Source organism: Mastigoproctus giganteus, chromosome 7, assembly GCF_048544385.1.
Source record: "Mastigoproctus giganteus isolate SK-2022 chromosome 7, ASM4854438v1, whole genome shotgun sequence".
Classification (NCBI taxonomy): domain Eukaryota; kingdom Metazoa; phylum Arthropoda; class Arachnida; order Uropygi; family Thelyphonidae; genus Mastigoproctus; species Mastigoproctus giganteus.
The window spans coordinates 185,255,376-185,268,771 of record NC_143581.1 but is presented as its reverse complement, the minus strand read 5'-3'; the positions used below and the strand labels follow the sequence as shown (position 1 = coordinate 185,268,771).

General features: G+C 36.1%; 1 protein-coding gene across 2 annotated transcripts in view; it reads left to right on the top strand.

The window, feature by feature from the left end:
- Rich (Guanine nucleotide exchange factor subunit Rich) overlaps positions 1-13,396 on the top strand; it is a 579,939-nt gene that overhangs the window by 84,752 nt on the left and 481,791 nt on the right. For both annotated transcript variants that reach the window (XM_090378010.1, XM_090378009.1), the window contains exon 6: positions 1,933-2,066. In XM_090378010.1, coding sequence (XP_090234136.1) covers positions 1,933-2,066 — 134 coding nt within the window. The remainder of the gene's footprint in view (positions 1-1,932; positions 2,067-13,396) is intronic.

Below are 13,396 nucleotides of genomic sequence, written 5' to 3'. Positions count from 1 at the left end.
GGTGCATTCAGAACATCCCCTGTCCAAAGTCTGTATGTCGAAGCAAATGAACCATCCTTGTTGCTTCGACGAATGCAGTTGTCTCTACAATATGCCTTCAAGCTGAAGTCCCTGCCAGACCATCCCACGTGGACATCGGTTTTCGAGCCACGATGGGAAAATCTTTATAACACACGACGGACCGCCAATCGCCCATTCGGCATTCGTGTTCAAGAGCTACTCAATGAGCTTAACATCTCGGTAGACAAGGTTGCTCGATCACCAAAGGAGCCCCTTCCACCCTGGCATGCACAAACACCAGCATGTGACTTCTCGCTCAAGATTGCGAAGAAGTCTAATACTCCAGCTTCTGTCTACCTTCAGCTCTATTCACAACACCGTGCAGAACATTCTGACTTCTTGCCAGTTTACACAGACGGCTCGAAGTCAGAATCGTATGTGGGATCTGCTGCTGTTTTTCCAAATGATACCATATCAGAACAGATACCCCTGGACTGCAGCATTTACACTGCAGAGCTGCATGGTATAGAGTTAGCTCTAGATCACATAAGAAAACACCATTACCAACGGTGCATTATATATGCCGATTCAATGAGTGCACTACAGGCTTTAACAGCGATGTCACATACTAATCATCCAACCCTGTCCCGAATTCAGCAGATAATATACAACCTCTCTGTAAGTGGATTCGATATCCGCTTCTGCTGGATCCCCAGTCACATCGGGATTAGAGGAAATGATTTGGCTGACATTGCAGCCAAATCGACACCACTGACGGTTAATCCTGGCCTGTTAGTCCCCTATACAGACTACAGGCAAGTGATCCGTCGTAACCTACAATCTCAGTGGCAAGATTCGTGGCATCGCCTGGTTATTACAAATAAACAATGTCGAATTAAGCCTGTGATCCATCCTTGGCGGTCCAGCTTACGCAGGGATCGCAAAGAGGAAGTTGTTCTTGCTCGGCTCCGCATAGGACATTGTCATTTGACACACTCCTTTCTGCTGAGGGCTGATGACCCTCCTATGTGCGAGCAATGCGACACCATCTTATCTGTTCAACATATTTTATGTGACTGTACTAGTTTTAGAAATGCTCGTTTTATCGCTTTTAACCATCTGACTGAGCCGTATACACTCAGTCAGATTTTATCTGACAATGACCATGTGTCTTCTATTTTTAGCTTTCTAAAATCAGTAAACCTCTTTACGCACATTTAAAAAATCTACCTTATTATTGTTACTTGTTTACTGATATTTATCTTTTACAGTTTATACTTGGTTTTTATATTTTGACTTAGTGACCTAATTCATTAGGTCACTGAACGTTTTTTACTTTTTTATGACAAGGTTTTGGCGCATTATAGCCTTAGTTGCTGATGCGCCAATAAAACCCAACCAACCAACCAACCAACTATGCTGCTTACAAGTTGCATTTATACAACTGCAAAATGCACTGCGGGGTACCTGGGAGAGACTTAAGTGATAAAAATGGCCGAATAAAGGTGAACAATTCTGGTACTAGGAATCAAAAGGTGAATGAAGGTGAACAGATCTAGTACTAGGAGTTATAATGAATTAATTTTCATTATAAAACTTGGATTTATTAATTTTTTTTATTTGCATTTTCCACTGCACACCAACGTGCCGTGGCACACAGGTTGAGAAGCACTGGTCTAGTAGTGGTAGACTATTTTTTTCAGGTTTATTAGACTATATTCAGATTTGCTGATTTTTTTTTCAGTTAATTATTCTTTTGATAATAGAAGGTTTTAATAGATAACTATTTTGTTTTTAGACATCCTTTAAACCATGGTATTATTGCCACCATTATAATATCTGTATTGGCTATTAGGATTAATTGTTTTGCTTTGTGTATTACTAATTATTATTTATTTATTTTTTTGGAACTTCATTTATGATCATTTATAGCCACCTCATTGAATGAAAGTGGGCTTTCTGTTCAAAATGTTGAATACTCGCCATTAATTGGTGGATTTTCTATTGTGTTGTCCAGTGGTAAAGCAGCTTTTATCACAGCATCAACATTAAAATTTGAACCTCAAGTAAGTTACAACATCTTCCTTGTACTTTCTTAAAAAGATGTACTTTTTTTAAATTGCACTTAATGAAATGTCTTAATGGCTACTCAATAAAGAATAATCATAATTTTTCATGAACAACCATCCTGCTTGCTATTTCTAGCTGAGCTGTGAAATTTATTTTGGCGCCTCCGTAGCCAGGTGGGAAGGAGCAGCAGTGCGTAGCACACGCTTCTTGATTAGACCGAGATTCGAGCCCGTCACCACCAAATATGGAGGATGCGGAAAGGTCAGGGAATGACCACCGCATATCCTGGAGCAATATGGCCTTAGTTGCTAATGCTCCTAAAAAGAGAAAGAAAGAAACAGCTGTGAAATTTAAGACAAAACCAAGCTGCATCATACAGCAATTGTGCAGTTGACTCATGCACACATTGTGACCTTGGCAGTCAGTCAAGTTTATGCCTTTTCAGTTTAACCTACGTAACAGTGGATATGACATGCAAGGAACAGTATTCTACTCTCAAATTTTGTTTCTGTCTTGAGAAAACATCAGCCAAAGCATATGAAATATTAAAAGAGGCTCATGTTGAATCTATGCTTCCATATAGCACAGCTCACAGGTAGTTTAGAATGTTTAAAGATGGACGTGGTTCACTCACAAAAATTGGCACCCGTGGAGCTCCAACCACTGCTGTCACCACAGAAACTATAAACAATACTTCTGTAATTGTGAGAAGATCGTCGTATGATAGTAAGGCAACTGGCAAAGACGTTGAAAATATCAATAGGAAGCACTTATGGTATTCTCCATGACTGTTTGCATATGACATGTGTTTGTGCACACTGCATTCCAAGACTACTCACACCTGAGCAACAGCAAGTTATGGAGGTTTGTCAGGAGTTGCAATGGATGGTTACTGAAGATGGTGAGGTGATAATAGTGAATGAGACATGGCTTCATCAATTCAACTCAGAGAGTAAACAGCAAAGCTCTGTTTGAAAGTCTACATCATCGCCAACAATGAAAGAAGGAAAGGTTATGGTCATCTCTTTTTTTGACATTCAAGGAATGGTTTACCAGCATGTTGTGTCACATCATACAACTGTTACAGGACCTTACTACACAACTGTACTGCACACTTTGCAGGATCACATTCATTGCAAATGATCACAACTGCATGTAGGTGTGTGGATGCTGCATCACGATAATGTAAGACCTCAACTTGCTTATACTGTCATCGAGTACTTATCCAGGATTAATGTCAAATGTGTTCCTTATCCATCCTACAGCCCTTATTTTGCACCCTATAATTTTTTTTTTTTATTTCCAAAGTTAAAGAAGGAGCTGCAAGTAAAACATTTCCAGTTGTCAGAAGTTGTAAAGACATCAGAGGCAATTCTCAAATGCATTTTAAAAAATGACTTCCACCATGTATTTGAAGAATAGTAGAAACATTGGAGTAAGTGAATTTGGTTAAATAGGGACTAATTTGAAAAGGACCATCAAAATATGGCTGACTAATAAAGGTATATTGTGAAAAAAAAAAATTATGATCATTCTTTATTGAACATCCCTTGTAAATATTATGATGCATTATGATATAGCAAAGTGACATGAGATAGGCTCTGGACACTCTGCACATGACTAAATCAGCATACATGAAATAGGGAAGATAAAGGTTTATCACTTTAATTCCTTTAGCAGGTGAGTTTTTAGTTACAAGGATTATGAGATTCTTTTGCTATTCACGACAATATTAGCTATTTGTTGATAATTATCAGTGGAGAATTAGAAGAGTTGCTCTGGCCCCCATTTCTTAGAATCATGCTGACACACACATTCCGAGCCAAAAGACATGAACTAATACAGGTCATGTGTCTTTTTGCTGCACATTATGGGTTCACAGACAGGAGTTGAACCAAGACTTTTCCAAACAGGTAGCAGGTATGATGTATCATGCCAGCTAAGTTGCCATGGAGAACAATGTGTAGGCTAAACAAATTAGAAACTTACCTAAGCTTTTACTCTGCATAGCTTGTAGTAGTGTTTCTTAACCTAAGGTGCAAACCTTCAGGTTAAAAACAATTTCTGAAAAAAGTTGTGTTAAATAGTTTTTCTAAAAGCGTACTTCTCTTGTTAGTTAAAGTGGGGGTGTGTATAACTTGGTAAATCTGTTATAATTAGGGAAGGACACTACATGCTTGTTTTCCATTAAGGTTATTATTATATTAAAACCACTCTTACACCATGTGAAAATTAATAATATAGTTTGTTAGGCTGTTCGCCTACATTACTATACAATAAGGTGACGTTTCGGGTATCTTACCGATACTCATCATCAGACCAAGCTGTTGGGGGAACAGAAAATAGAAAGGATTACAAATTTGAATATATTAGAATATTAAAATTACAAATAATATAATTACAAAATCATTATTACAATTTGCAAATTATGGTTCTAAAGTATTAAGTTTTGAATTGCCGTTACAGTAGAAAACAGGAACTCAAAGGTAATTACAAAGAGATTAAATTCTTACCTTCTAACAGATTACCTTCTGATGCTCGAAACTTGATGTGCATATAGGCAAGAGGTGCTGCCAGCAGTTAATTTATAGGAGAGGGTTTAACTCCATTAGCCAATAGGAAAAGGAGAATCAAGCATTAGGGGAAGAAAAGGACTCAAATCAGCAGTCATGAGCAGTAATACAGAAAGAGAAATAATACTGAATCTGAAGAATAGTGATAGTGTACTTATAAATAGCAGAGAAGGCATAATTCAAATAGCAGAAGACTACTATAAAGTATTATATAAGGAGCAAGGGAATGATGCCAGCAGTGGGGAAGATGGATCACAAATTTGCAACACATACAACATACCCAATATCCTTCTTGATCAGACAGAACAGTCATTTTCTTCAATGACTGTTCTTTATCAGACAGAGAACAGTCATTGAAGAAAATGAAGAATCAAGAAGCCACAGGTGAAGATCTGGGTTGTTACTGTAGAGGTGTTAAAATTGGGAAGAAGAGATGTGACACAGAAACTGGCAATACTCTTCACAAAATACTTTAGGAAAGGCATGACCTCTAACGAGTGGAATAATGCAATCGTAATTTTGCTTCATAAGAAAGGAGACAATTCAGAAATTAGAAATTATAGACCAATTAGATTGCTGTTCCACATCTACAAGTTGTTCACAAGAGTCATCACTAACAGATCAGAAAGAATACTTGATAAGAATCAACTGAAAGAGCGAGCTGGCTTTAGGACAGAATTCTCAACTATGGATCACCTTCACATAATATCACAGCTAATGGAGAAAGCAAATACATATAAAACACCATTATGACTGGCATTTGTTGATTATCAAAAGGCATTTGACTCCATACAGCATAAGGCAATGTTTCAGGCACTGGAAAGACAAGATGTAGACACCCCATGCATTATGATTTTGATGAAGAAAATATATGAGACCGCTACCTCCTTTATTAGAGGAGAATTAGAGGAAAACCTTAACAGTTATGCAGAGTTAGTAAGGATTTTGTACTAAAGATGAATATTGCTAAAACAAAAGTAATGATGAACAAGTAAGCTACAGAAAGGAATATAATCACTGAAGGAGTAGAAATTGAAAAGGTGGATTCATATACTTATCTTGGACAAGTTATTAGCTGTAACAGTGATAAATGGCTGGTAGTCAAGAGAAGAATAAATTTTGGAATGGATAGCATTTAGGAGCAATATCCCAATTTATCTAAAACGCAAAAGAATGAACCAATGCATACTCCCCACCATGACTTATGGAAGTGAAACTTGTGCACTCACCAAAAGAATGGAAGAGAAACTGAAAACTACACAGTGAAGAATGGAATGAATTATATGAGGAATCAGACTGTTGGATAAGAATAGAAACACATGGATTAGGCAGCAAACACAAGTAAAGGACATTCTTGTCAAAACTAAAGAACTGAAATGGACTCAGGCAGGACACATAGCTTGAACATGATGACAAATGGACTAAGAAAATAACAGAATGGTACCCATGAGGAGCTAAAAAAAAAAACCTGGAAGATAACAGAGATGGACAGATGAAATTCAAGAGTTTGTGGGTAGTAAATGGATGGCCATTGCGCACAAAACAGAAGGAACTGCAAAGTTGCTGGAGAGGCCTTCATCCTGCAGTGTATTGAAAATGTCTGATGATGATGATATTATGTGCATAATAGTTGTTACAGAAACAGGGACTGGAAAGTTTTTGTTTGTACCTTTTGTTTTTGTTGTACCTTCCAATCATGATCATTAATAATTTTTTCTTGGTCATTCACCAAGATTGGAAGGGATTTGTCATTAAGATTGGTAGTATGGTAATTTGTTTTGTTTATATTTTGCATTTTAGTTATTGGTGTGGTGTGTAGCTTTACTTGGGTATATCACTAGTTACGTGTTGCAGATATTCTCCTCCAACTCCTATATATATTCAACAGACTTCACAAACTTTGTGTGTGTGTGTTCTTCTATGTATATACACAGTGGAACTTCTATTTAACGAATTTCTCTATATTATGAATTTTTTTGCAAAACATTATGAAATTGCAAAACGAAATTACATGTAAAATTAATCCCATATAGTGAAGTGTTAGTCTCTATAACGAATTTTTAAAAAAAATTAGTAAAAACATTTTTTAAGATTTTCAAGCATTTACTGCTAAACAGCTGCTCAAATATACGGCCTCTGTCCCTCCAAAATTGCTCATTAGCATCTGGAATCAATCATCCTTTTAGTGAACACTTGTGGCCTTTGACGCCCGTATGAGGGTCTTTGTTTCATTTTTGTTAGAGTTATAAAACCAAATGGGTTTTCTTAAAAGTGGTCATAAACTTTACAGTAAATAGGGTAGATTTGTAAATTGATGTTGGCTAAGGGGAAAACGAAATTTGCTGTGATAAATCTTTAGCGTGCTGCGACGGCAATACATAGAATGCTTTCACAGTCGGTTTTTAGTAATACCTACTGAGTGACATTCACCTCAACCGTACCATGTGACCTTCCTGTCAATCATTGTATGATATGTCTGTTCTCATCTAACTGGACTCCCAGAAGATGGTTTTCATTAACTTTTTTTATTTTTTTATTTCGTTCTTTTAGAACAATTTGTCATCAATCACATAGGCTATATGCTCTTGTATTTTTTTTTTTTTTTTTTTCTTTTCTGAAAAGTAACATACAGCATACATTAACCATAAATTTTCTTTTGTGTATATATGAATGAAAGCAGAATAAAAGAAATTCACAAAGTCGTATATTTCTTCAAAGTGATTGATAGGAAAGGTCACGTGATACTGTTGAATTGGCAAGTGAATGTCATTGAGTAGGTGGTACTAACAATTCACTGTATGGCCAGCGCAGCGAAGTTTGCAGTGTATCGGCAAGAGCTGCAGTCGAGTAATTTTCACGGTTGCGGAAACAATGTCGAAGAGAAAGTGTTAAAGTAAAAATTCTTCATGATGTTGACCAGGGTTTTAAAAAAAAAGATATTAAAGAGAAATATGGCATGCCTGCAAGCAATTTATCTATGATTTTAAAAAATTGAGAATCAATTTTAAATTGAAGGAGGAGCAGACAAGAAGCGAATTAAGTTGTATATATACAAAGATGTTGATAAAGCTGTTCTAAAATGGGTGTAAATGATATGTGAAAAGAATATACCAATATCGGGTCCAATAATTAAGCAACAAACTCTGAAATTTGCACAGTCCCTTGGACATACAGAATTTAATGTGAGCATGGGTGGTTAGATAAATTTAAGAAGCGCCACAGAATTGTGGAAAAGGTTATTTGTGGAGAAAACATTAATGTAAGCGAAGAAGATTGCAACAGTTGGAGGAACAATACCTTAAAGAAGATTTTGGAGGAATATGACCCTAAGGATGTTTTTAATGCTGACGAAATGGGTTTATTCTTTAAATGTTTACCAAATAGAACTTGCTTTTAAGGGTGATAAAAGTTTTGGCGGAAAACAAAGCAAAGAAAGAATCACTGTGCTAGTTGGAGCAAATATGACAGGAAGTGAAAAATTAAGACTTTTAGTCATCGGAAAATCAAAAAACCCAAGATATTTTAGAGGCACAAAATCTTTGGAAGTTGACTACACCTTTAATAAAAAAGCATGGATAACAAGTGATATTTTTGAAGAATGGATATTAAAACTAGACAAGCATATAATAAAAGAAAAAAGGAAAATCATGTTGGTAACTGACAACTGTCCGGCACATCCTGCCATTATTTCTGCCAAACTTAAAAGTGTGAAGTTGTTTTTACCACCAAACGTAACGTCAGAACTCCAGCCAATGGACCAAGGTATTATTAAAAATTTTAAATTTCATTATCGAAAGAGAATAATAATGAAGATTGTCAATGCATTATCAGAAAATAGAAACTTGGAGGTTACAATTAACCTTAGAGATTGCATCTCTGAACTAGCAAAAGTTTGGACAAACGATGTCACTGAATACGCTATTCAAAATTGTTTTTCGGAAGCGGGATTTGCATTGAACACAGAAGTCGAACAACAACTGAATGAACAAGATGAACTGCTCCTTTCACAACTGAAAAACCTTTGGACGTTATTAGAATTGTCTGGAAACATCAAATGAAATAACACTGGATAGTTATGTTTATGTAGATTAAGATCTGACTACAACAGAACATCCAAATGAAGATGAAATACTGCTGAACAGTGTTGGACGCAACCATGATCACGAAGAAATTACGATGATGCTGAAGACACATCAGAACAACCTGTAGAAAAGCCAACTTGTGAAGAAATGATTCATGCTTTTAAAACGGTTCATATGGGTCTATAATTTTGTGAAAAAGTTCCTGATAATGTTTTTAACCCGGTCCAAGTCCGCCCTGTTTTTGTCTAATTTTTAGCCCTAACTTGAAAGTTGTCCCCCCACCCCCCAAAGAAAACTAATAATTTCCATAATTTCTACTCAATTTACAAAATTGAAACTCTCAATATACATAAACAGAAGTATATTCTTTGATTTCCTACCTTTAGCGCTCAGCAAAAACTATTAATTCACTCTAAAACAGCAAAAATGTACGATCACATTTCAATTTATTAAATTTTGATGTCGGCAAAACAAGATCCAAGCTTTGAAAATAAAACACGTTACATCATTAGTTCAAAAATTCGCGCCTCTGCTTGGCACCTCTGGCTAAAACAAATCAACACACGCGGAGAGATAATTGACTTGTCAAGCTTACGTCATTAGCATTACCAAGGTGATCCAGGAGAAAATGAAACTGTAAAGAACTTTCGTGGAAAACAAACAGTTGAGCATCATTACGTGTGAACACTATTTTGCATGGCTCTCTCACAACAGTCTGCTTTACTGCTTTTCGTAATTGTTGTACGAAAGAATTGCAATGAATTGGTTTGGAAAAACTAAAATATTGCATTTCCTTTCTTCAATATGCATTATCTACTAACAAAAATATCAAGGAAATTCATCTACTGGAAGCTATACTGGAAACGGAAGGAAAACAAAAGAAAAAAAAAACCTGTCGTAAAACTGAACACTACAATGTGCATTTCATAAAAAAAAAAAAAAAAGTTCGCTTTATTGTAATTGTTTCTAGAGGACTAAATCGGAAAAGCAGTTTCATGGATGTATATTTGATCTTCTTATGAACTTTCAAGAAAATATTTCTCTTCATGGCTGCATTACAAACTTCGAAAACTGATATCGAAGGAACTTCACATGCATCTCACCTGGTGTACAAACGAAAAAAAAAAAAAAAAAAAAATGCGCTGCTAGTAACAGATTGTGAGAACAATCTGTTACTCGTAGTGAGCGATTGGGAAATTGTAAGTAATTGTTATTGAATACTTCAATATTTCCTTGATATGCATTTGATACCATCAAAAAATTTCCAGAGAAAAACTGAATTTTCATTATCACACAACGCCCGAAAAATTCACCATAAAATGTCATGTGTTTCAATGCTTGAATTCCATTCTGAGCTGCAACTGTAATAAAGTCACTTCTCTTGCACTGACAGAGTAGCCGTTCACCGAATGAAGAAAAACAGGGTTCATTTTCATGAAATTTCCAATTCCCTTCTTTCACTTGAGGGGGAAAAACTCTTTAGGGGAGGGAGTCCACCCTTTCTAGTCCAACCCTGGGGGGAGGGAGGGAGGAGAGAGAGAGAGAGAGAGAGAGAGAGAGAGAGAGAGAGAGAGAGAGAGAGAGAGAGAGAGAGAGAGAGAGAATACCCTTTTGGTAGGGAGAAGGCCAAGAGATTGTCAAAGGTCCAGAGAGCTAACTTTCATTTATTTTATTTATTATTATTATTTTTTAAAATTTATTATTATTATTTATTTATTTTATTATTTTATTTTTGTTTTATTTTCTTGTGTTGTTCTAGCAATCCATTCTGGATTGGGGCTTTCCTGGGCCAGGATAGTTCTCCTCTTTTCTCATTCTCTCTCTCTCTTCATCTTATACAAGTTTTTCTTTCCTCCCTGGGGAACGAGTTTCCCAGGGAGGAGGGCATGCAGATAGTAGGGAAGGCTTTGCTCTCCTGCTAGGGACGAGTACCTGGAGGCAGTCATCCAGGTGATCACTGCTTCCAGGTAGCCAAAACACATCACAATACAGAACACACACAGTTTTTCTTTCCTGTCACTTTCTCCCGTGTGGGATGAAAAACTTTTTTCTCTCTCTCTCTCTCTCTCTTGCCTTTTTCATCTGTCTTCATCCAACATGGAATATTCCTATGCGGGGCGATTTTTTTTTGTTTGTTTCTCGACACAACACACACTAGCCTTACCTTGACAGTGCGTAAAAACTGAACAGAGCAAAGAGGCGGAGATGAACTTTTGTTCTAGGAGCCGCCCATACAAAAACACACATAAAAAAAAATAGCATTGCAGCTCTAAGTCAGCTTCATCCTAGGATGCCGAAACTGCAATTGTTTTAGAGAACAATATTTTGCATTTTTACTTTCTAACATTATTTTGCTTTATAGCTCTGTTACAATATTTTGTTTCCTTTCTTTACATTATTGCTGTAGCCAACGATATCGGTGTGCACCTCGTTTCATCACAGATGCTGAAGTTCTAATTAGTCAGTTCATCCTAGGATGTGGAAGTACTAATTAGTCCGATTTTTGTCTGGTGCTCATTTGAGAAAAAATTCAGAATAATTCCTCTGGAAATATTAGCTAGTGAACTGCATTATAAATTTCAAACATCGCTGTATTGCTTATCCTTGAATGCTTATCCTTTGAGTAACCGCATGTTTTCGCCTTGTACAGAAGTTTTATTGTGGACACTTCTTTCCAGTCAGTAAAATCATCAATAGTCGTCCTTTATTATACCTATAAAGTAATTCGTTATGTTGGGAGAAACCGTTTTTGCTCCTAATTGGTGTAGCACTTTCGAATTTCGCGAAGTGGATTATTTGAACACAGCATACATTAGAAAGTTGGTAAAAGAGTTGATAATTGGTGGGCAGCATTCTGACAAACAAATTTTCTGTTTATATTCTGTGATGACCACACGGTCAGAGATCCTGAAATAGAGAGAGAGAGAGAGAGAATACAAGAAACCGCACTGCATTTAGCTAAATGTCACAGTCACCGACTGCGATACCAAAAACCACAGTAAAACAATAAAAGTGATGGGGAGTAAGTCTATTTTACAGTGGAGTTTATCTGTTTATTGCAGCTCAGAACAGCTTTATGACCGTGGATAGTGAATTTATTCGGCTTCTGAACTAAAACAGAATTTCTCCCTTTGCGATGACATCAAAGCGTAACAAGCAAATATCTTCTAACGATACTTTTTGAGCAGCCATTAGTCGCAATCTCTTAGCTTTGTATTGTTAGAAAATATTGCAGTTTTGTGAAGAATACACATTTCAAGAAACAATCCGTTATTCATAGTGGATGATTTTTTTTTTTCTTCTTTCCTTTGATGCATCAGTTTTCGAAGTTTATAACAGCTACAAATAGAAATATTTTCTCGAAATTTTGTTAGAAGAAAACCCAGGATACTGCTGTTCCGATTTTGTTTCCTCAAAACAATTACAATAAAGCAAATTTTTTTTTTTTTTTTTTTTTTTTATCAAATGCGCATTGCAGTGTTATCAGTTTTACACTTGTTTTTCACATTTCTAAAAGATGAATTTTCCTGATTTTCTGTTAGGTGCGAAAAGATCATATTTCCTTTCTTCAACGTGTATTGCACGTTGAAGAAAGGAAATATGATCTTTTCGCCTTACAAAAACAGTTGGCTACTGTTTCGCTTTATCGCTTCTTATGTCAATAACAGTAGCTCGCAGTGTCTTATTTTCGTTCCTTCCCTTCTCGATGTAGCTGTATGGGCAGTGTGACGCAATCAATGGCTTCTTTTTTACACCTTGCTCCATGAAAACAATTTCGCTCCGTAAACAGGAACTCCCGCTCCAAAACAAACAAACGAATCAAGTTTTGGGTTTCATAAGTCATAGGCTAATTAGGGTGGGGTTAGAAAAATAACAGAAAAAGGCCTAAAAAAATGCACACTTGATGTCACATTTTTGTCATTTGCGTGAAATTCAATAGAAGGTTTTGAAAATTGAAGTGGAAAAATTCAAGAAAACAGGTCTGGCTCCAACTATAGCGAGTTTCAGCTCTGAAATTAGAGTAAAAATTATAGAATTAACTTGCTGAACCCAGTTGGGGCTGGAACGTACCCAGCGGACGGGAATACGGTTAATGCTCTGAATAAATGTGAGGTTTTCTTTGAGAATCTGATTTTTTAATTGTATTGTGCAAACGAAAATTACTGATTTTTTTTTAATTTGTGATACTTACAGGCTAAAATTGTCTAAATAATTTAAATAAGTATGTTTTTGAAATAAAATACATTAAAAATAAATGTAGATTTGTTGTCATTTTCTAATTAGATAACAATTTCTAATAAAAAAGATATTCTCTATAATGAATTTTTTTCTCTGGATTTATCGAATTCGTTAAAGGAAGTTCGACTGTATATACACATATATGAATATATATACAGGGTGTTTCAGTTAAACGTTTCAGAACTTCTAAGAGGGGTAGGGTACATCCTGACAACTCGAAATCATATAGCAATGTGGGGTCGGAAATGCTTTCCTGAAGCGGTGTTGTACACAGAAGCACCATAAAGAAAACAGACCGTAAGTTAGAAATCGTTTTAATAATACATGAAAAGAAGCAAAAGGTACATGGATTAAAGTAAGTGTTCGAAGTTTCTTCCATGGGCTATAATGCACGCCTCACATCTCCGACGCATGGACATCCGAACATTCTGG